Raw genomic sequence first — 22,806 nt, 5'->3', positions numbered from 1 at the left:
TGGTCTAAGGCTTTCCCAGGCATTATTACCAAATGCTTTATTCTGTTTTTAAGAAATTCTACAATGCCTAACAGTCACATATCACCCGAGGTGACAGTAGTGATACGCACGCATTCATGTTCAAAGAACACATAATTCAGAATAGAGAAGAAAAAAAAAACACGCAGACACACACGCATGCAAAACGGCGGTGTGTCCGCGGTGTGCGCGAAAGAAACGGGCGCGTCTGCCGTTTTTATGGCCCAACATACCCAGATGCAATACCGTCTGCTGGGGCTGGATAAAGATGACGAATGCCAGACGCCAGATGTCATCGCGCTGGCTGACGGCGGCTGTCTGGCCGCGCGACGGACGCGCCAGAAAGGGAGAGTGATTAAGCGACCATTATATGCTTTGGCAAACCGGAAGTGGTGGTCTGCGGCTGTGGCTTTCGGGTCAGCCTCTTCACGGCTGCGCATCATGGGAGCGCGAGGTCCTAAGCGAGAGGCGAACCGCTGCTGCGAAACTGTCATGCTCTTTGATACTCCAAACGAAAGGGGTTAAAAGGCCACTTGCGCGCAAAACCGGCAGTAAAAAGTCTGGCCTTTGTATGTATGTTCGTATGTTTTTTTTTTGCGCCCGCGAGGTTATTACGACGAGGAGCTAATTTGTTTCTGGTTGTTTAATGACTCGTGAGCTATGGGGCGTTTGGTGAATTTGTTTTTTTGTTTTGTCCATATAGCTGATGTGTAGCAGATGTCGATGTTACTGTTTGTACGTTTGTCGCATTTTTACTACCGCTGCCTGAACCGGTTGCCAAGGAGCAGACGACGGGGACTGATTAATCTTCTGCAGATGTCTCACTGTACTGTGCTCTGTGTTGTTCGAAACCGTATCATTACGAGCATGGTTTATTGAATACTTTCTATCATCAATCAACTGTGATGATGCGCATAGGGTTAAGGTCGTGTCACAGCGGGCTGACAAACATCGATCGGAATGAAGAAAAAACAGACAAAAATTCCATACAATTGGTACACTTGAGGCGCGACTAATGAGGCACTTGGATTATCAAAATCCGATAGAAGTATGGCCCACAGTTTCTTACAAAGATTGGTAATGGGCTATTGTTACAGCTGAAGGACCACGGTTGCTGGTTAAGGTAGCGGTTGAAATTCATTCTGCGGATCACCGAATCGAGCGCTGAAAACACTCGTAGGTAACGGTCGTTGTTGTTGCCCAAAGTCCCAACGACCGAACGATATTCCGTTCATTCACTAATTGATGCGATATCATAGATTTTTTTGCTGCTCTGAAATGTGTAGAACAGAATGTTTTGCTGTTAAATCAGTTTTTGTTTTGTTCTGTTTTGTAAGCTAAATGATTTCTGTAGAAACATATTACCTTTTCACCTCAAAATAAATTAAATGTTTAACAAAAAAAATCATCTACGATAACTACCCCAAGGGGCATGCCATTTATGTGTGCATTAAACAGAAGAGGAAGAAAAAAATTGAATGTCAATATCAAAATATGAACGAAGCCAAAACGCTACCATGCACCTATACATATTTTTGCGCTGTCACCAAATTCTGGTTGGCAAACAATGAACTAAAATTATGCTGTTCAGTAGTGACGCATTGCACCCCGCACGTGGGGCCAAATGGCAACATTTCGCCAAGTTTTTGTACACTCGATTTTATCGGAAAATGTACACAAACTTGAACTTACACACTGCATACATCGGTTTGTTTGTATCAGCGAATTTTTGCTTTCCATACTACACGTTTAAGTTATTGCATGAATCGGTGGGTGACGGTGTTTTTACGATTTGTTCAGGGGCAGTGCGTTATTTGTTTTTTTTTTTCGTTGTGTAGTCGTCTGTAATATTATACGTGTAAATGATTGAAATGCTTGCAATTGAAGAAAAAACTGTTGGAAAAATATTAAACAAAGCTTTATTGCTGATCCGCGCAAAACAAAGCGTTTGTAGTAGGGATGTGCCTTCTGGAGCGCACCCACGACTCCTATCTGACTCCGATGATTGTTAGTCCAATTTCAACTCCGGCAAAATTGGAGCCACTGGTTCTGCCCGGAGTTACATCGACCGAATCTGGGCGACCTCGACTTCAGTTTGATTCTGATTCCGGTCAACTCCGGTCGACTCTGACTCTGGTCGATTCCGACTCCGGGCGACACCTACTTCGGACGATTCCGACCCTAGACGACTTTGACTCTGGTCGTCTCCGACTCCGGACGACCATGATACTGGCAGACTTAATGTGACTCTGATTTCAGTTTAATTATGATTCCGGTTGACTCCGGCTTGGGCCGTCTCCGACTCCGGATGACTTCTAATTCGGACGACTCCGACTACGGTCGACTCTGACTCCGGGAGACTCCGACACGTTAAAACTGTGAGTTCGGACGACTCCGATTCCGGAGGACTACGACTCAAGATGACACCAACTCCGGCCAACTTCGACACTGACACCGACCAATTTCAACTCCGGATTGCTTCTATTTCGGACAACTCCTATTTCGATCGACTCCGACTCCGGCCGGTTCCAGCTCCGGATGACTCATAATTCGGACGACTCCGACTTTAGTTTAATTCTGAATCCGGTTGAATCCAACTCCAGTCAACTCCGAATACTGTCGATTCTCGACGACTCTAGATGACTACGACTCCAGTCGTCTACGACCGACTGCGACTTCAGTTTAAGCCTGATGCCTGTCGACTTCGGATGACTCCGACTCCGGTCGACTCCGACTCCGAATAACTCCTACTTGGGACGATTCCGGACGACTGAAGGATTGGAGTCGACGCCGATTTTTTTTCTACAACTTTACCCATCACTAGTTTGCAGTAAAGTAATACCGCGAAACAATATTGTGCTTAGAACTGTTTTTTTTTTTATTATTTTTAAATAGAGAAGATAAGAATAACAACATTCGCAAAAAAAGAGTCAAATGTGGATTCTTTTCAAGGATTCTTTTTTGCCTATTCAAAATGAATTTGAGAACTTAAACGCACACGCAACATATTTTGCATTGTATATGCACAAGCTGTTGCCATTTATACATGAATTTAATTGATACTTTGGTGCTGCACGATAGGCCCTCTGTGTTGTCCATTACGAATCGAACTCGAGAACTGAAAACGCAAACATACATACACATACGCAAACATACGCAAAAATGAAATGATTTAATTGCTCCATCAGTGTTGTTGTACGAATGTAGGAATTCAGCTGCGAGAAATCTTATATCAAATGAATTGCATTTGATGGTCTATGCTTTAGACGCGCCATTTCCTGCAAGGCCGGACGAGATAGAGAGAGAGAAATGCTGAAGTATCCGGTTTTGTACTAGACGGAGAAGGGAGGAGAGCAGCAGTAGCGTGGGGGATCGTACGCACTCCACCTTCGCCCCATGTGAGAGTATTTTTCTTCCAGTACAGCTTAATGATATTTGACCCCTATTGTGCATCTCCTTAACGTTCCATAGCCGCACACTCTGTGCAATGGCCAGGAGTTCGCGGTGATGCTCCTGCCGGTACGCTTTGAGGTGCCTTGAGTTTTTACGCATGAGGATTACACTTTTTTTTCTTCTCCTGTAAGCAGTGTACAGCTATTAGTTAAAGATACAGCACACAGACACACAAAGTTGTACCACTGATGGTACCCGCACGCACCGCAGACATATTTTCGACCGAGGTTGGGGCTCGCAAAATAGTGAAATCTCATGGCTGCTTTTTGCCTCCATACTCCATCTCCACCCGCCTTTGCCGGCCATTACTGTTACTGCTCGCTGTTTCTTCCTCTTGTGCGTGAACACACATGCGTGCGGGGTGATTTAAAGATCTCCAAAACAAAGGAAAAGCGAAAACCCCTGGAGTGGCACAGGGCTCTTTACGCAATAGCGCCCCCGTCCGGCCCAAACGGTAGGGAGCATCGTTTTGGCAGTTTCGGCAGTCAAACCGTTGCTTTTTGACCGTTGTGTGTGTGTGTGTTTTTTTTTTTTTTTGCTCATGTCTGTCTGCTTGCTTGGCTGGCGCAGCGGAAGCCTATCAGACGAAACGTGTCTTGAATGAGGGTCAAAGCGCGTTCCTTCCCAATTGCAGACCGAAAGCCTTCCCCCCCAGCTTTGGTGTCGCGAAAGAAGCGGAGTTTGGTTATTGTTATAACTCTTTTTTTCTCGTTGGTGGTGGTGTGTAAATGCCCCAACGCCCGACGCTACACAACGGCGCGCCTGGAGAGCCTAGCGCGTCTGCGCAGAGCAGCACCACTTGTTGCCATGCGCCACCACAGCTCTCTTGCACAGGGTCACACATAGTGCCAAAAAAACAGAAGGCTGCAATAAAGAAGAAGGAAAGAAGAAGCAAAGAAGAAGAAAAAGAAACACTCACACAAATCATTCGCCGTCTGGCTGCCAAAAAGTTTTGGGACCGAGCCAGCGGGGAAGCCTGGGGAAACGGCCACACACTGTACACGGCTATGGAACAGTGGATGCAGCGGGGCGTGCATGCGTGCGTGCGTGCGTGCGTGCGTTTGTGAGTCACTGCTTTTCTCACACCCCCACCCCTTTACCATTTAATATATATACATACACACACACACACACACAGGGAGACAGACATTCGAAACATTCGCTCCAGCGGCCACCACGAAGAGTGCGAAAATGTGCGTATCCGGTTTGCTAAGCGCGGAGGGGTGGGTGGTGTGTGGGGGCGAACGCACTCCACCCCACCCCGCCGTACGCACAATCCCTTCGAGGTCTCCTGTCTAATTATTTTCAATAGCAATAGCGATGCAATAATGTCTAGACGAAAACGATTGCCAAAGTAGTGCTGTGCGTGTACCGCGTTTCTTCATTTTCGTCGCTTTCTGTTCGCTCTTTTGCACGGTTGCGGCTGCCTAGCTGTGGCGCGATGGGACCAAGATGAAGGTTGGCCTTATGAGATGGGGAAGGGGACGGAACGATGACGAGCTGGGTGACGGTGCTGGGAGAGAGAGAGAGTTTGCCGAAGCCGATGGTGGATGGTCGCGGCTGGAGGCTTGTCTGTCCTGGTCGCAAAATAGCGGTATTATGCCGCACGCATCGCAACCTCGGAATCGGATCGGCTGTGAGGTTGAAGGAAAAGTTCGGTTTCGTTCGTTTCAACGGTACGTTTTATTGTGCAAAAAAAATGAGTTTTTGAATAAATAATGTGTTAATTTTGGACCCGGTTCCAGGGCTATGCAATAAAATTTGGGAATATTTCATAGCTACAGGATGCGATCAAAGGTTGTTTTTTAAAGGCAATGGAAATCCCCAGTGCCGTTTAAATCCAAGAGACACATTGAGATAAATTGGTCCAGACCAAATATCGATCCTGGTACTGTTCGCAAACCCCTGTCATTTCTGGAAGTTTAACATAACCTGTGCCAAAGCTGACACTGATTCAATGTCTTAGAGTTGGTCATTAACTTACACAGGCCCTGTTTCTGCTCCAGATTCCATACCAGTTCCGAAACCCATACCAGTACTATCGCTGAATCCTTAGTAGTGATCGGAGTTGACTCTGATCCGACTCCAATAACCTCGGAACCGTCTCCGGAATGTAGGTCCGCCCAACATTATCAGGAGTCGTTCAGAATCGTCCGGAATCGCCCGTAGTCGTTCGGAGTCGTCCAGAGTCGTTTGTAGTCAGAGTCGTCCGAAGTCGGCCGGGGACGGAGTCATTTGAAGTCGATCGGAGGCGACCGGAATCAGAATCGGTAGGACTCAACTCCGGACGACTCTGGGCGTCTCCGGGCGACTCCGAACAGCTCCGGACGTATCCGGACGACTCCGGACAACTCTGGACGGCTTCAGACGACTCCGAACGACTCCAGATGACTCCGAACAACTCGGGGCGGAACTAGTGGCTCGGATTTTGCCGAAGTTGGACTAACAATAGCCGTAGTCAGATCGGGGTCGAGGGTGCGCTCCAAAGAGCACATCACTAATCCATACCAGTTCTGGAACTGATCTCAGGCCCATACTGTTGGAGAAACGTTGTCGCGCCTCAGATCCATAGATCCGGACTAGTGATGGGTAAATTCAACAAAAATCCGGAATCGCTTCCGAATGACTCCGCCAAAATTGGAAGCGGTTCCGGAAGGTAGGTGCAAAACTCCGACCTCGGAGCCGTCTGGAGCCGTCTGGAGCCGTTCGGAGCCGTTCGGAGCCGTCCGGAGCCGTCGGAGCCGTCCGGAGCCGCTAGTCGGCAGCCGGAGCCGTCCGGAGCCGTCGGAGCCGTCCGGAGCCGTTGGAGCCGTCGGAGCCGTCCGGAGCCGTCGGAGCCGTCCGGAGCCGTCGGAGCAGTCCGGAGCCGCTAGTCGGCAGCCGGAGCCGTCCGGAGCCGTCGGAGCCGTCCGGAGCCGGCGGAGCCGTCGGAGCCATTGGAGCCGTTGGAGCCGTTGGAGCCGTCGGAGCCGTCCGGAGCCGTCGGAGCCGTCGGAGTAGTTGTAATAGTCGGAAGCATTCTGAAGCGCATTAATTTCCCGATATTAGTAATAATTTTATTGTAAAAAACAGCTTACGAGTAAAAAAAGAGTCTTCTTCATTTATTGGTATGAAGTTTTTTGTGTGTTTTTTTTTCAAAAATAAAGCCAAAAATAATTGTTTGCTCCGTATATATATATAGGAAAAAAATGAATCAAATTAGGAGGTCAAGGAGCAATAGAACTATGACGGGAGGTGGGTTTGATAAAATACGAAACAACGAGGCAGACGAGTGTAATTATGGCAGTTTTGCACGGTTGTTTACATCGACTAACGTGTATGGTTTAGGCCGCACTTGTTTTTTACCGAATAACATGATGCCACATGGACAAGACAAAGAATATCTACTATCATCAGAATCTAATAACTATCAATCATCCGTCCATCTTTTATGAAAATAAAGATCAATAATAGTTTGATTCATAGTTTTTCCCTAAATATACGGAGCAAACAATTGTTTTTGACTTTATTGTTTAAAAAAAATACAAAAAAACTTCAGAGCAATACATGAAGAAGACTATTTTTTTACTCGTAAGCTGTTTTTTTTAAATGAAATCATCGCTGATATCGGGAAATTAAAGCGCTTCAGAAGACTTCCGACTATTACAACGACTCCGACGGCTCGAACTGGCTCCGTCGGCTTCGACGGCACTGACGGCCCCAACGTCTCCAACCGGTTCCGTTGGCTCCAACGACTACGACGGCTCCGTCGGCTCCAACGACTACGACGGTTCCGACCGGCTGCGGACGGCTCCGTCGGCTCCGTCGGCTCCAACCGGCTCCAACCGGCTCCGCCGGCTCCAACTGCTACGACGGCTCCGACCGGCTCCAGCTGCCGACTAGCGGCTCCGACGGCTCCAACGGCTCCGACGGCTCCAGCTGGTGACTAGCGGCTCCGGACGGCTCCGGACGGCTCCGACGGCTCCGGACGGCTCCGACGGCTCCGAACGGCTCTGACGGCTCCTACGATTCCGAACAGCTCCAACGGCTCCAACGGCTCCAACGGCTCCAACGGCTCCAAAGGCTCCGACGGCTCCGGACGGCTCCGACGGCTCCGACGGCTCCAGCTGCCGACTAGCGGCTCCGGACGGCTCCGGACGGCTCCGGACGGCTCCGGACGGCTCCGGACGGCTCCGGACGGCTCCGGACGGCTCCGACGGCTCCGGACGGCTCCGACGGCTCCGGACAGCTCCGACGGCTCCGGACGGCTCCGGACGGCTCCGGGCGGAATCGACGATTTGAATTTTTCGGAATCGGAGCCGGAGTAGCAATGCTCGGAAGCGATTCCGAGCCGTGGGTGCGATTCCGGTTACCCATCACTAATCCGGACCTAAAGAGGCGGCATCTTTCAGCTAAACACCTCATATTTGCATAGTTTCTGATATAATTTCTGAGCCCACACCTTCCTGGGCAGTTTCTTGTAACGCTTATCGAAATATTTTGTAGAGATCCCTTTTTCCGCCCCAGCAAAAAAAAAAAAAAAAATAGATTGATATGTTGAAAAATTTACTAAATTTTAATATAGAGAATTATTAGACTCATCAAACTAATTCAATTTATACAACCTTAATAGTTGTATGATATTCTTGTGAAAATATATAAAATTCTACCTTACGCAACAGTCAGTCCTTCAGAATAAGAGTCACAAATATATTGTAAGTTAAACAATATAATCATAATCTTAAATCCTTTTTTTGTGATACACTTCTTCGATCAACCTATCATTCGCTCGAATCATTCAAGATACTCATATATGCAACAGCACAAAAGGTGCGAGACACGCACGCATGTGCGGAAAAGGTCGACTATGTTGGCAACATAATTCCACCCCCCTTCCAACCGCCCGATGCGTTGCGGAAAAGGGGTCGGCAGGCCGCAGAAGAAGAAGAAGAAGAAGAAGAAGAAGAAGAAGAAGAAAACCCGTATCGAACGAGCTGATCGGCATTTGATCTAGGTGCGTTTGTGTGCCGCGCTTTGGCTTAATTATTGACTGTTCGAAAGCTCTTTTCGAAAGCCGCCATTTGTCGCACCCCACTGGCTGGCCTTCTGCTCCCCCTCCCTCCTTCCCATTGCCTAATGCAAAGCAGACGGGGCTGAAGCGCAATTTTTTTTTATTTCTAATGTTGCGTCTTTTTGTTGCAATTTGCGATTATGCTACGATCATGATCGGTCGGGGCGTCCGTTAGGGCCTTCCTTTTTTTTTTTAAATAACAGAAAACGAATTAGCCGGTTTTGGGCGACTTCAGGCACAGAAGAAGAGGTTCCGTCGAATACGGATCCCAGTCCCTTTCGGATTATTGAAGACGATGGGGGAAGGGGGGTGGGAAACGTTACCACCTCCATCGTCGTCGAAGGTTAGGCAGCGCTGCAAAAACTGAATTACGTCTAGACCTGAGCTGCAACTTCCATTTTGACAGCTGATTTGTTCGCTGTATGGTTTGAGCCAATCAATACGCAGTCCCTGTAGTTGCAAAATGGATGATAAGCTGTTCTAAGCCGGTGCCTGGATAGAAGGGATTATTCCAAGTGATGTCTACTTTTCAGATCTGAAGAATTGATAACAAATCTGCATTTATAGGAACCAATTTCTGATATAAACACCAGTAATTATTTAAAAGTCTCCTTAGTTTGTTGGGAATAGTTCTACACAAAACTCTATTCCAGTTTTTCTAGAACGTCTTCTTAGCAGTGCAACGATACCGACCGTACTACGAAGAATCTAATCGTATAAGTCTAAGAGAATTTTACACTTATTACGGGTCAGTCCGTCAAAGTGCTACGCGAATGCAGGGCTCCGTCCTAGTGATATTTGAACCCATGACGGATCTTCGTTCAACAGCTAAAAAAACTTAATTTAGTTACCCGTTAAAGATCCCAATCAATAGATGCCCGCGTTACCACCTGATCAGTTGGTTGGTCGTTCCGCCACTCTTTCTCGCTTAACGACATGCCCCAACTATTATTTATTACAGCTTCCGCTATAAATCGTTCATGGTCGGTACCAGTTTTCTCCTGCATTGACATTTCACGTCAAAGCGCCGGGCGTTCGTACTCGCTGGACGGAAGTCTAGCGGCGCAGTGAAAGATGCCCTGCCTGGCCGATGGCGCGGGGACAGCTTCTACACGCACACGGCGAGTAATAGCCGATTGTGATAACCTATTTAGATAACATCGAACAACTGAATGTCGTCGGAATGCGTACCCGCGGGCCGCTTCCTTCGTAACGGGTCGCCACTTACCCTTCCGCCGCATGTGAGCTTCCCCGCAGCGGCAGCCCTATTATCAGTAGCTTATCTTATCAGCGCAAACGGTTAGATAGGGAGCTGCTTGGGTAACGGGTCAAACACCACCTGGGAACAGGTCGAGGAACCTCGCTAGTATTTGGATAACAGTTTTGTCAAGTAATTGAAAGGCTTTACCCGGACTGTTACGTAATGAAGCGCAGCCACAACATGATAAAGGAGGAGGGCTACGGTTATCGTACGAGGCGGTCACGGTTATGCATTGTAAAAACGACTTGTTTCTATTACAAATTTACGACTCCGAGCAAATATTCATAGCGATACGATACCTACACGTTATTTCACATTGTAGAAAAAAGGCAAACACTCATAACGCTTAGTAGCGAATGCAACTTAGACCATTTACCCATTATTGCATGAGATGCACTATGCGTTTGTTTATTGTTTTATTGCTGCTAATTTTGTAATAAATATACACCCCATTCATGGAGTCGTGTTCAACATTTCACATTGAGGTACCTAACAGTTTATTGAAAATCATTATCAGTGAAGGGACGCATTTCCGTAAAGCGATTTTGAAATGGAATATAAATGCTGTTCAAATCGATAATTGCCTCAAATTATGCAAATTATGGCTATAATAGCGAACTAACACGTGCATTGCGATTTTTTAATAGCTCAAATGTTATGCAATAAACGTTGCAATAAGCTTTCAATAATAATGCAATAAGACACATCTAAATAATCAAAGCTCTGGATACCATTTAATTCACGGCAATTTGCGTTGCCGTGGGCTTGACAGTGTATGATAAAAAAATCATTTGTTCTATTTGAATTTATTTTCATTTTCATTTAGTGGAGAAACTTTCTCAAAAAGATTATTATCCAACAGAGAATGCTAAATTAATCAAAAGTATTAAATATAGCTTTATATTGGTTATGGCTCTTTTATGGATTGAATAAACAAAACAAATCAGTGTGTTTGAACAAATGCCTATTTCTCATTATTAGGCAACAGAGCTTTTGTAAAGTCTGAGCTCTTAGGGCTACCACTTATGTATCCAAAGAGTTGTCAGGGTAAGGATACTTGAAATAAAAGAAGCTAGACACTTTCCCAAATCCCTCACTGGTTATTACTCAGAAGTCAACAATTAGAGCATCAAATTTTTCGTTGCTAATCTGTCAATGAACATTTGTTTGAGGTATGAACATCTGTTTGCGGATATGCTATCGCTTCGCATTAAAGCAGTATTATCTGCATGCAAGCAAATATGTTGCATGCAACAACAACACTCCTTCGAAGCTCCATTGCACAGAGCGAGTAAGGATTAGATTTATCTCGCCCGATGTTGGATGTCTAAGGATAGTACGTAAAGTGTGCACGTAATCGCCATCTATACGTTGTGCTATGAAAATGCCCACTTTTTCCAATGGTTAAAACGTAGAGCGTAAACGTTCTCGGTAAAACCCCAGCAAATAAATAGAATATAATTATGTGGTTACTAGATGAAAGACCAACTTTTTTTTGAGTCAATTGAAATGGAACCTATCCCGTTCTCTACGAAAAACAACTGCATTTGAGTAAAATTTCTAACATCTCAAACCTAGAATACAAACAGCTTCCAATTTGGAAATCGTGTTAAACTTTCAATCACTAGGAAACACTGTTTGAAACAACCCACTACTACAACCCACTAAACACACTGGAACTGCGTACTTTGTCTTACCATTCTATGAAGCAACTGCTGCACTGTTGATGGCAGTGGTAAGGAGAGACTTGGGCAGATTTAACTTGGCAAGGAAAAACTGCGTGTTTGATATAGTACAAACGTCGCTTCTACTAGTTGTCCAAGCGGACAATGTCACGTACGCTTCACATCGGTGAAATGTGCACTAAACGTGGTTATACCAGTGAGATGTGTGTGTATGAACGTAAATGTGTACGTTGTTATATTGTTTCTGTCTTCGTTAGCCCATCTTTACACGTTGTTAAGATACAAAAAAACATGATGATCCGCCTAAAAGGCACGCATGTGCCACCAGCTTAATCTGACTCTTTTTCGGTATATATATGTGCCCTCGGCAGTGAGAAAGGCATGCAGTTCCAGCTGAATTGTGTACAGCAAGCAACTAGAGCAACAATGAACTCGTTTGCACTTTCGGTCTTCGTGCTGGCGGTAGGCGCCGTCTCGGTGTCGGCCAGTCTGCAGCACTACGTCGTGGAGAAGAGCTTCAACCAGGCACAGGCTGAGTGCGCCGAGTACCAAGGCGTTCACGATGACGATCTGCTGCGCTACGTCAAGGAAGGCTACCCCGATGTGGAGGAGGTTCGCTGTCTGCTGCGTTGCGTTGCCTTCAACCTGCGCTTCTGGAACCACACCACCGGTCTGCAGAAGAACATGGTTGCCGGACATTTCGTGCCGTACCCGGATGACTTCCACAACGTCGAGCGCACGGAAGCGTGTCTGGCGGAGAACCTGTACACCTGCGACGATGACCTCTGCACCCAGGTGTACAAGGCGTTCCAATGCTACTACCAGTACTACGGTGCCTTGAGCGAGTGCCCGCAGTTCGTGGTCAACTCCTACCTTGAGGATCTGCAGGTCGCCTACGATCTGTTCGGTATGCTGGCTGTCTCGCAGTCCACCCTGCAGAGCCTTGCTGGAGGATGCTTCCCGAGCGGCGAGGAGTCGCTGTGCTTCTTCTACTCGTTCGTGACCCGCAGTGGACTGTACAGCGTGGAGGATGGCGCGAAGCTGGAGCGTCTCTACTACCAGTACAAGGAGGAGGTGTTCAACCCGAACAACGCCCAGACCGTCGCCTGTCTGCAGAACCAGAAGAAGCTGGCTTGCAAGAAGAGCACCTGCCAGCAGGCCTACGATACGTTCCAGAACTGCTTCGGCGAGTCGCGTGGTCTGGAGTACCTGCTCCACACCGTGTTCGTCGACGCTGCCAAGGCTTTCCTCGGCCAGCCCGTCTGCTACTGCAACAAGGTTAAGACGTGCCCGCTCCACAAGTGCTACGGACGTTAAGGAGCATCAATCATGGGACTGATCCTGAGCAATCCAATTCCTGTTGCTCATTTGCACGAACCAATCAATAAATCAAATATTATCAATTGAACTTTATTGCGTTTGCCTCATTTAGGAAGTTAACTTCTAACATTTATGCACACAACACAACATTTATGCTTCGATTTCTCTTTCATAAAATGAGCTAAAATGTCTCTTCATTAGATGCTAGTACTATTCCATCATCATCCAGGTGGAGTTACAAAACCACTTTGACTCCAGATGCTATAAATTCAATCGACCCTGTAAAGAGTTCTGTATTCAACTCGATTCAAATCGGAATTGCTCTGATTGAATCCGAATAAATCTTCCTATACCAATCGACTGTTGACACTTCCGATCGAATCTTATAGTTCAGATCGAACTCTGATGGTCCAAACACTTATGGAGACAGTAAACTTTCGTAAAATTTGGAAGATATTGTAATAAGGGCAAGAATTGTCTAGATTCAAGAGAGTTAACTATTAACTGTTGCTGTAAATCATAATTTGTAAGCCTATCTTAGCGAGATTACTTCTGGATGATTGAAACTGAAAATTTGTGTAACATTATACAGCTATAAACTACATGACAAAACGCATGACGCATATTGTTTATAGATTGTTACAAAACTTATTAAAAGTCACCAAAACGATTGTTAAATATATAATTGAGATCTTGAGAAATGCTTTAGTAATAAAAATTCAAACTTGGGCGAGAAATACACTTGTAGAAACTGTAAGAACAATGCATTCCGTAGAATGCAGCAATACCTCAAAGTGCATACCGAACAAGAGTAAAGAAAAGAAAATCACCACACTAAAAACGAATAAGGAAAGAATAAGAAACCTAAAAGAATCTGTCGCATCAATGATGCAAATCTGGCAAGTAATCAGCCAAGACTCTAGCTCTGCAATAAGATGAATTGCTCATCGAAGTCTTTCTGATATTATTTTTCAATGTTATTATTATATTCATATCATATCAATATAATATGAATTATTATATTCATTCATTCAATATTTCAATATTATAATACTTTACCTACACGTATGTTCAAGGCGAAGTATTTCGAATTAAAAGAAAAACTGTGATGTAGTTCACATAACAAACATGTATTATCAAACATATATTTCATTACTGAATTGTGATGAGCAATTTTTATATTATTTTATTCGTCTTGTATTATTTCATGCACTTAATTTCGATTAAGTACACATTGGATGTAATGGTGGAAATGATTGTAAAAGTGATAAGAGCATATTGTGTGTCTTATTTTCATGGGGTTATGTGCTACTGTACAGGAAAAGTGCTTTGTCGCTACAAAGAGCAGAAACGCTATATGCCCTTGGCAAAGCTCAATGCTTGTTTTTCTGTATGTTTTGATGCACAACTACGTGTACAACGAAAACTTATTCTTTCTCTTGCGCAACAACGACAAACGCTATCCGGCACGCACTACCTACATTACTATCAGCTGCAGAGAACCCATGAACACTCGCGAATGTTTTTTTTTTTTTATGGAAGTAAACTACTATCGAAATGTATTAAGTGAAAACTGACTCTAAGGCACGCGTTTTCTTCTGCTGCATGATATCACTGCAGACGACAGGCCAGTGAGCGGTTCATATATATATGAGTTTAAACACAGTCTCAACAGTACAGCTCCACTAGCGCAGCAAACATCAAGGTAGTCCAACATGAACTTCTTCACTGTGTCGGCCATCGCCCTGGTTGCCATCATTGGCTCCATCCAGGCTGAGCATTCGCCGCTTCCGCACTACTTCGTTCGGAAGAGCTTCCCGGAGGCTCAGGCTGAGTGCGCCGTCTACCTGCAGGTGCCGGACGATCGTCTGCAGCGCTACATGCGTGAAGGATACCCGGATGAGCCAGAGGTCCACTGTCTGGTGCTGTGCGTCCTGGAGAACCTGCGCGCATGGGAGAACGGTACGCTCCACGAGAACGTGCTTGCTAACTACTTCGTCCCGGCCACGGAGGACTGCGACAATGCCAAGCGTACTGAGCGTTGTCTGGTGAACCTGCCGCAGGAGTGCAACGGTGAGCCGTGCGTGCAAGCCTACCGTGCCTTCCAGTGCTACTACCAGAACTATGGAACGCTCACCACCTGCCCCGAGTACGTCCCGAGCTACTACGGTGAGGATCTGCAGCTGGCCTACGACCTGTTCGACATGCTGGATGTGTCGGAGGACACCCGCCGCAAGCTGGCTGGAGGATGCTTCCCAAGCGGACCTGAGTCGCAGTGCTTCTTCTTCGCGTACGTGACTCGCTTCGGTGCCTGGTCCAAGGATGCTCCGCTCCTGCACAACCTGTACACTCAGTCCCAGGAGGATGCCTTCAAGAAGGACAACGCCGAGACTAACGTCTGCCTCACCAACCTGAACAAGCTGGCCTGTCACAAGACCCGGTGCGAGCACGCCACTGACGTTTTCAGCCAGTGCTTCGGCAACACTGATCTGTACAAGCACTTCCTGGCTGTGTTCAAGGATGCTGCCATGACCTACACCAGGCAATAAGCATTGAGACGATCAAAAGACTTGTTCTAAAGAGCAAAAGAACCAATAAATTGCGATAGATTGAATGAATCAATGAAAAATCTTAATCTATTTTGTGTGAATAACTTGTCGGTTCAATCTGTCCACTCAGAAATGACTAAATAGATGTTTCACGATTTACTCGTTGATCTACTTTGAGGCACTTAGACTATCACTTTGAACTTTGAGGTGTCCTGTTCGGTTCTGTTCTGTTAAAAAATGAAAATATCCTTTACATAGTACTGAATCCAAAGAATTAATACATTCCCATGCATTGTCAACCATTCTGTAATATTTTAAAGAGTGTTTCAAATCCAAAAATCTCTATATATACTCGTTTTACAAACAATATGTTTATCCGTGAAGAGATTTTACGAAATGGTTTTAGCCTTTTACATAAATATTATAGTGTCTCATTTTTAATTCATAATCTCATTTACTTTCCATCACTTTTCGCACTTTACACGTCTACAACTTTTCATAACTCAAATTGGATGAGTTTCCGACGGTTCCGACTGTATAATACTCTTACCTTTACCGGAATTGCAGTCGGTGTAACTAGGTAACTGAAGCGGTTCAGAGCCGCTGATGCGATCCTGAGAGACTATCACTTCTCGCCTTGCTCCTTGCAGTTTGACATAAGAAGGAGAAAGACGTATGCAGATCGTTGGCTAGTTAGCACCTTTACTCGGTGGACACTTCGCCAGGTGGATACAACTGTGAGATTGTTGTACCGCCCATTGATGCAATCAGCAAAAAAGGCGAATAGAGCTTGTTTTTTTTTTAATATCTCTTCAATTATAAATAAGCTACATGCACTTAATATAATGTTCAACATGCTAATTGTATAAAATTTTCTATAAAACACTATTCAGTTCATAAACGGAGTATGCCTGGAAACAGGTATAAAAATAATACCTTAAATTGGGATCCATCCGTAACCCGAACATCTGACAACTTATCAATATACCGAAGATTAATCACAAATCATGTTCTGCTGACTCCAGATCAGGTTTCTGGACTTCAAAACTATTACACCACAATGGAGAGATCCCTCATAACCCCAAGATCAAAGAGTGCTTTCACGTTTTGAAATCGGACACGTTTGCCTCATATATAACAGTTTATTGCCAAAATCTAGCCCTCTATCGCGGAACGTGCCTCCTGCCACCATCATGAACACCATCCTCTAATCTCCATATCGAAATCTATTGTAATTTATCCATATCAATAACCTTACAATAACAGCAATACGGCCTTTTCGGACTGCTCCTTCTAAATAAAAAAAACCTTATATTTAATAATAATAAATTTCACAAGAATATCCGGGAGGTTACCTCTAGCAGAAAATGGCTTGCAAAGAAGAATGTAACCGAACAAAATAAAACTTCAGATTTGATGTAAAGCGTACGCTGAAAGTATCGAATGAAATAATTTTAAAAGTAGTAAGAAACATTGAGTAAGCTTATCGCTCATTTCTGCAACAAGTGCTGACAATATAGCAAAAAATATTAATATTGAAAAATAATTACATAGATCGTTTGGATGATTGATGAACCATTTACAAAAAAATTATGTACGCGTTTTAATGTAGATAGATTAAATCAAATGTCGTATGCATAGTGTAGTCTTTTGTTCGTCTTGGGGCGAAATTAGGATAGCTACTTTTCAGTATTACATGTACAGCCTTTCTCCGAGTTACGTAAATAATGTGTTCCGATTTTCTTGGAATTTCGCGTACGTCGAATATCACGTTCTTCAGACTAAATTTTATTGATAAATGGTTATTTTTTATTTAATTTAGCGCATTTATGCACTAAATTCCTTATTAAACACAGATCGTATAGACGACTAAATTATTTCTGTCTTTTTAATAATTTCTAACATTCAATTATAATACAATTTATTTAGCGTTTGACAATTATTGGAGAAAATTTTACTGATTTGACATAATAAATGTCAAAATTAAAAATTCGCATAACTCTAATTAGTGAAACTCGGGAAATTATGGTAAACTCAATCATTCTATCTATAAAAAGTTTATCTTGCGTGATGGTCGAGAATGTTATTCTTCTTCTTCATTAGGCACAACAACAACCGTTCTCGGTCAAGGCCTGCCCTGTACCATTTTGTGGGCTTGGCTTTCAGTGCCTTATGGATTACCCCATATAGCAGGATAGTCAATCCTAGGTTTGGGGGCACGGTCCATTTGGGGCTTGAACCTATTACGGGTATGTTGTTAAGCCGTACGAGTTGACGACTGTACCACGAGACCGGTCCGGATGGTTGAGCATAGATCGGCCCAAAAGGTCACATCGTCATTGTTGTGGTAATTCTTACCTATCTTAGCTTATTGCGAAAGGCATAGTATATTGTAAAATTCCCAAATTTCCCACTACACCTTGGGCAAAAAAAAAAACAACAGGAACGGAAATAAAATACCGTTCTAGTATATCGCAAATTATAGCTAATTTTTCCGGATTTTTTACGAGACTTGGATCCATGACGGACATACTTCATGGTCAAACTACATGACAATTGTACTACATTTGACAGGCCATGGTATACTTTTTTTATTTAACAAATACAATAAATTATAAAAATCTCTACCTCATAGAACTTAAGATTTTTGTTGAGGTATGTAGTAAATACATAGTCAGTTACCAGTGCTCTATAACCAACACCTTAAAAGAGCCGTAACTGTATCTTCAGCGGCAATGGTCTAAAGACAAAACCTTAACAAAACCGTAACTGTATCTTCTGCACGGAGTACGAGTTTCTTAAGTAAACATTTTCTTTCGGATTTTTTTCTGTACCTTCATTTGATATGACGGTGACAACGCGTAAGCATGAATCGCGCGTGTGATGGAGTGCCCTGCTCAGCTCTCACGTATAAATAAGCTTCGCAACGCTTTCAAAAGCATACACTTGTCTGGTGTACAGCAAACATCAAGGTAGTCCAACATGAACTTCTTCACTGTGTCGGCCATCGCCCTGGTTGCCATCATTGGCTCCATCCAGGCTGAGCATTCGCCGCTTCCGCACTACTTCGTTCGGAAGAGCTTCCCGGAGGCTCAGGCTGAGTGCGCCGTCTACCTGCAGGTGCCGGACGATCGTCTGCAGCGCTACATGCGTGAAGGATACCCGGATGAGCCAGAAGTCCACTGTCTGGTGCTGTGCGTCCTGGAGAACCTGCGCGCATGGGAGAACGGTACGCTCCACGAGAACGTGCTTGCTAACTACTTCGTCCCGGCCACGGAGGACTGCGACAATGCCAAGCGTACTGAGCGTTGTCTGGTGTACCTGCCGCAAGAGTGCAACGGTGAGCCGTGCGTGCAAGCCTACCGTGCCTTCCAGTGCTACTACCAGAACTATGGAACGCTCACCACCTGCCCCGAGTACGTCCCGAGCTACTACGGTGAGGATCTGCAGCTGGCCTACGACCTGTTCGACATGCTGGATGTGTCGGAGGACACCCGCCGCAAGCTGGCTGGAGGATGCTTCCCAAGCGGACCTGAGTCGCAGTGCTTCTTCTTCGCGTACGTGACTCGCTTCGGTGCCTGGTCCAAGGATGCTCCGCTCCTGCACAACCTGTACACTCAGTCCCAGGAGGATGCCTTCAAGAAGGACAACGCCGAGACTAACGTCTGCCTCACCAACCTGAACAAGCTGGCCTGTCACAAGACCCGGTGCGAGCACGCCACTGACGTTTTCAGCCAGTGCTTCGGCAACACTGATCTGTACAAGCACTTCCTGGCTGTGTTCAAGGATGCTGCCATGACCTACACCAGGCAGTAAAAAGCAGGTCGATTCAACGACTTGTTGCATCGGACAAAAGAATCAATAAATTGCTTAAAATAGAATGAATTGAAAAACAAGCATGTTTTTATTAGTGTTCTGGTCCTCTCAAATCAAGAGATTTGTTGTACTGCTTCTACTACTATAACAAACTTTATAACCTAACTGCTAAAAGCAGAAATTGATGCATTGATTTCTCCTCCTGTTCTGATCTTTTGTTAGTTTGTCTGTGGCTATGCACAATTCGAGCTATGTGACTTTGCTCTATAGAGTTATAATTCTATGGAGGAGTAGATTGTCAAACATTTACATCTGCAATTAGTGAAGGTCTGCGCTACGTTACTATATAAGTGTTTACTGTGTCCTGCGATGCCATAAGTGGCGAACAAAAATTATGCTTAAACATAAATTTAATTTACTATCCTATACGTATACGTTTAACGAAATACTTTATTTAAGCATTAACCAGGGTGTATATTGGTAGACGTGCTGGCTCTAATATTTCTAATATTCCTCCATTAGTGTATGTCTTTTCATCCGTATCCCAGTATGCGTTACATGGTTAATGAGTATAGATATATGAGTATAGATTTACAGTATTGCCCCATTTTAATTCAGGTTTTGCTAAACTCGCTGGTTTTTCAATATGTCATGACCTCGTAGACGAATGTTAGTCACAAAATTGTCCATTTATATTGCTTACATCTTCTTCTTCTATTTGGTGTAACGTCCTACGCGGACATGCCGGCCTATATACAGGCTTTCGAGACTTTATTCATTACCACGCAGCCGGATAGTCAATCTTTGCTACGGGGGGACGGTGCACTAGGATTGCGCCCATGACGTGCAAGCCTTTGAGTCGTTCGAATTGACGACTGTACCACGGGACCGCCCCGCTTACATATCCGGCGCTAAAGCCCCATTGGCAGGCTTGGCCTACAGTGGGAGTATTCGAAACCGTTCACGGTCTCGCGCCTTTTAACTGCCAATATGTTATCTCGACCGTATCAGGTATTTTTTTTACAATTTCTCCCAAAGGTAGAATCGTCCTCCATAATCAACATATTGATTGAGTCAAAAACGGCATACAAAAAGAAAGTAAACAGAACGTATTGAGTTAAGGAGTGAAAATGGAAATTAGCTAACAGAATCAGTGTAATGAATTTGTGAAGAAAATGAATAATGTTTAAATATAAATACTAATACTACTGTCTCGACCTTGGATCAGTAGAGGACTCCATGTCATCTTGCTATCTCAACAAGTGTTTGCCACTACACCCTCTGTCTTCCATTGGTCATATATCTTAAGTTAATAGTGTTTAGTAATGTATTTAGCGATTGCAATCATTATATTGGCATACTGTACGAGATATTGTACTATTTGAGCACAAAATTCACTCTTTTAGAGAGTTGTACGTCCATGTTCGTTGAACCTTTGGTTTTGTCTTTTTGCGGAAAGCTGGAACAATTGAATAATTGAAAAATTGAAAAGTAATATTTCCAACTATTGCTACTGTTTGAAAGTCAGTTATTTTTTTTATTTTATTTACGTTAATTAGAATCTAAGCGGGGATAATGTATTTAACCTTTTACACAATTCTTAAAAATAAAATATAAGATAGCAAAACTATGAATTTCCAAATTTTCTCTTATTTGTTGCAGCGGCCATTTTAGGTTAGCCTGCCCAATGGGATAGGCTATAAATAACTTAATTAGTGTAAAATTATTATAAACTAGTAGTATTAACCAAATCACAGGATTGTCAGATCCATAAAGGGGTTTGAGACCATGACGAGCATGTTGTTAAGTCGCACTGTACCATTAGGCTCATTGGAACCAAACGTCGGAAGCAGCTGCGAAAACTTATTTATTTATTTTTATTTATTAAGGGACGGTCAACCTGTAATAACAAGCATGTTTTTAAATGCACATACTCTGTTTTTACATCTACGCCATACAACCGTAAAAAATCATTTACTAGATTAAAAAATGAGGCAAAGGTGGAGTAGGAATACAACTAATATTGAAACATGTACGCTTTCTGTGTGTGTTGAGCTTTCCTTAGATCAACCAAAAGTGTGGTAAAGTCACGTACTTCTTGGAGAAATGGTATCTAGCTGACATAACTAGTGTGAATCAGTAGGCCGGTTTTTCACTACTACTTTTTTATGTTCCTCACTTCGAAAGAGATTATTATTTTTGTTATTGTTGTTACTGTCACACGACTCTGCGATAATGGAGGAACATGACGATTCGCCTAAACGACACGGATGTGACCGTGGCCCTTGGTTGGTCGAGCCCTCTTTTGGTATATATATGTGCCCTCGGCAGTGAGAAAGGCATGCAGTTCCAGCTGAATTGTGTACAGCAAGCAACTAGAGCAACAATGAACTCGTTTGCACTTTCGGTCTTCGTGCTGGCGGTAGGCGCCGTTTCGGTGTCGGCCAGTCTGCAGCACTACGTCGTGGAGAAGAGCTTCAACCAGGCACAGGCTGAGTGCGCCGAGTACCAAGGCGTTCACGATGACGATCTGCTGCGCTACGTCAAGGAAGGCTACCCCGATGTGGAGGAGGTTCGCTGTCTGCTGCGTTGCGTTGCCTTCAACCTGCGCTTCTGGAACCACACCACCGGTCTGCAGAAGAACATGGTTGCCGGACATTTCGTGCCGTACCCGGATGACTTCCACAACGTCGAGCGCACGGAAGCGTGTCTGGCGGAGAACCTGTACACCTGCGACGATGACCTCTGCACCCAGGTGTACAAGGCGTTCCAATGCTACTACCAGTACTACGGTGCCTTGAGCGAGTGCCCGCAGTTCGTGGTCAACTCCTACCTTGAGGATCTGCAGGTCGCCTACGATCTGTTCGGTATGCTGGCTGTCTCGCAGTCCACCCTGCAGAGCCTTGCTGGAGGATGCTTCCCGAGCGGCGAGGAGTCGCTGTGCTTCTTCTACTCGTTCGTGACCCGCAGTGGACTGTACAGCGTGGAGGATGGCGCGAAGCTGGAGCGTCTCTACTACCAGTACAAGGAGGAGGTGTTCAACCCGAACAACGCCCAGACCGTCGCCTGTCTGCAGAACCAGAAGAAGCTGGCTTGCAAGAAGAGCACCTGCCAACAGGCCTACGATACGTTCCAGAACTGCTTCGGCGAGTCGCGTGGTCTGGAGTACCTGCTCCACACCGTGTTCGTCGACGCTGCCAAGGCTTTCCTCGGCCAGCCCGTCTGCTACTGCAACAAGGTTAAGACGTGCCCGCTCCACAAGTGCTACGGACGTTAAGAAAAACGAATGATAAACCGATCAGCATGGCTTTAAGGTGAATAAAACAAAGCATTTGAGAATTAAGTTCTGCTGTGTTCTTGTTTTACTGTCGCATTATTTAAATTGTTTCATATTTGTTTGATTGAAATATTGTTTTTGAGTCAACAACGGTTGACAAGCACCTTCAAATATGGGCCCTCTAAACCGTTTAAAATTAGGCTTTGTAAATCCTATACATGTATGTTACTCAAAATCGATCCTTTGTTAAGCATTCCGCCTATGCAACGATCTTAAACGGTGCAACGATACTATCGGAACTAAACCTGTCTTACCCACCTGTAATATACCACGATTGTATAGCTCAAACACTCCCATTCTGTGCTGCGACTTGGGTG

General features: G+C 44.7%; 4 protein-coding genes across 5 annotated transcripts in view; all 4 read left to right on the top strand.

Annotated features, from left to right (window-relative positions):
- The window catches only part of LOC1272420 (tRNA dimethylallyltransferase), a 76,717-nt gene that overhangs the window by 50,013 nt on the left and 3,898 nt on the right, over window positions 1–22,806 (top strand). The window contains exon 4 of one of the 2 annotated variants that reach the window (XM_061652977.1): window positions 11,839–13,628. The exons of the other annotated variant lie outside the window; for it this stretch is intronic. Within the exon in view, the coding sequence (XP_061508961.1) occupies window positions 11,839–12,784 (946 nt within the window). The 3' untranslated portion in view covers window positions 12,785–13,628. Of the gene's footprint in view, window positions 1–11,838; window positions 13,629–22,806 lie in introns of those variants that run through there. 2 annotated transcript variants of the gene reach the window in all.
- On the top strand, window positions 13,907–15,358 carry LOC3289721 (general odorant-binding protein 69-like). Its single transcript, XM_559275.3, has one exon. The coding sequence runs from the start codon at window positions 14,503–14,505 to the stop codon at window positions 15,334–15,336; it is 834 nt and encodes a 277-aa protein (XP_559275.2). The 5' UTR covers window positions 13,907–14,502; the 3' UTR covers window positions 15,337–15,358.
- On the top strand, window positions 15,630–20,250 carry LOC1272448 (general odorant-binding protein 69-like). The gene has a single exon (XM_061652984.1). The coding sequence runs from the start codon at window positions 18,319–18,321 to the stop codon at window positions 19,150–19,152; it is 834 nt and encodes a 277-aa protein (XP_061508968.1). The 5' UTR covers window positions 15,630–18,318; the 3' UTR covers window positions 19,153–20,250.
- Window positions 20,769–22,492, top strand: LOC1272413 (general odorant-binding protein 45). The gene has a single exon (XM_311168.2). The coding sequence runs from the start codon at window positions 21,398–21,400 to the stop codon at window positions 22,427–22,429; it is 1,032 nt and encodes a 343-aa protein (XP_311168.2). The 5' UTR covers window positions 20,769–21,397; the 3' UTR covers window positions 22,430–22,492.

Source organism: Anopheles gambiae, chromosome X (genome assembly GCF_943734735.2).
Source record: "Anopheles gambiae chromosome X, idAnoGambNW_F1_1, whole genome shotgun sequence".
In the NCBI taxonomy this organism is placed as follows: Eukaryota; Metazoa; Arthropoda; class Insecta; order Diptera; family Culicidae; genus Anopheles; species Anopheles gambiae.
Note: the sequence above shows the minus strand (reverse complement) of the source record. Positions and strands in the feature narration are given on the sequence as shown.

Excerpts from the sequence above, each read along its gene's own strand:
- LOC1272448 (XM_061652984.1), top strand. The coding sequence starts at position 18,319 with ATGAACTTCTTCACTGTGTCGGCCATCGCCCTGGTTGCCATCATTGGC.
- LOC1272413 (XM_311168.2), top strand. The coding sequence starts at position 21,398 with ATGACGATTCGCCTAAACGACACGGATGTGACCGTGGCCCTTGGTTGG.
- LOC3289721 (XM_559275.3), top strand. The coding sequence starts at position 14,503 with ATGAACTTCTTCACTGTGTCGGCCATCGCCCTGGTTGCCATCATTGGC.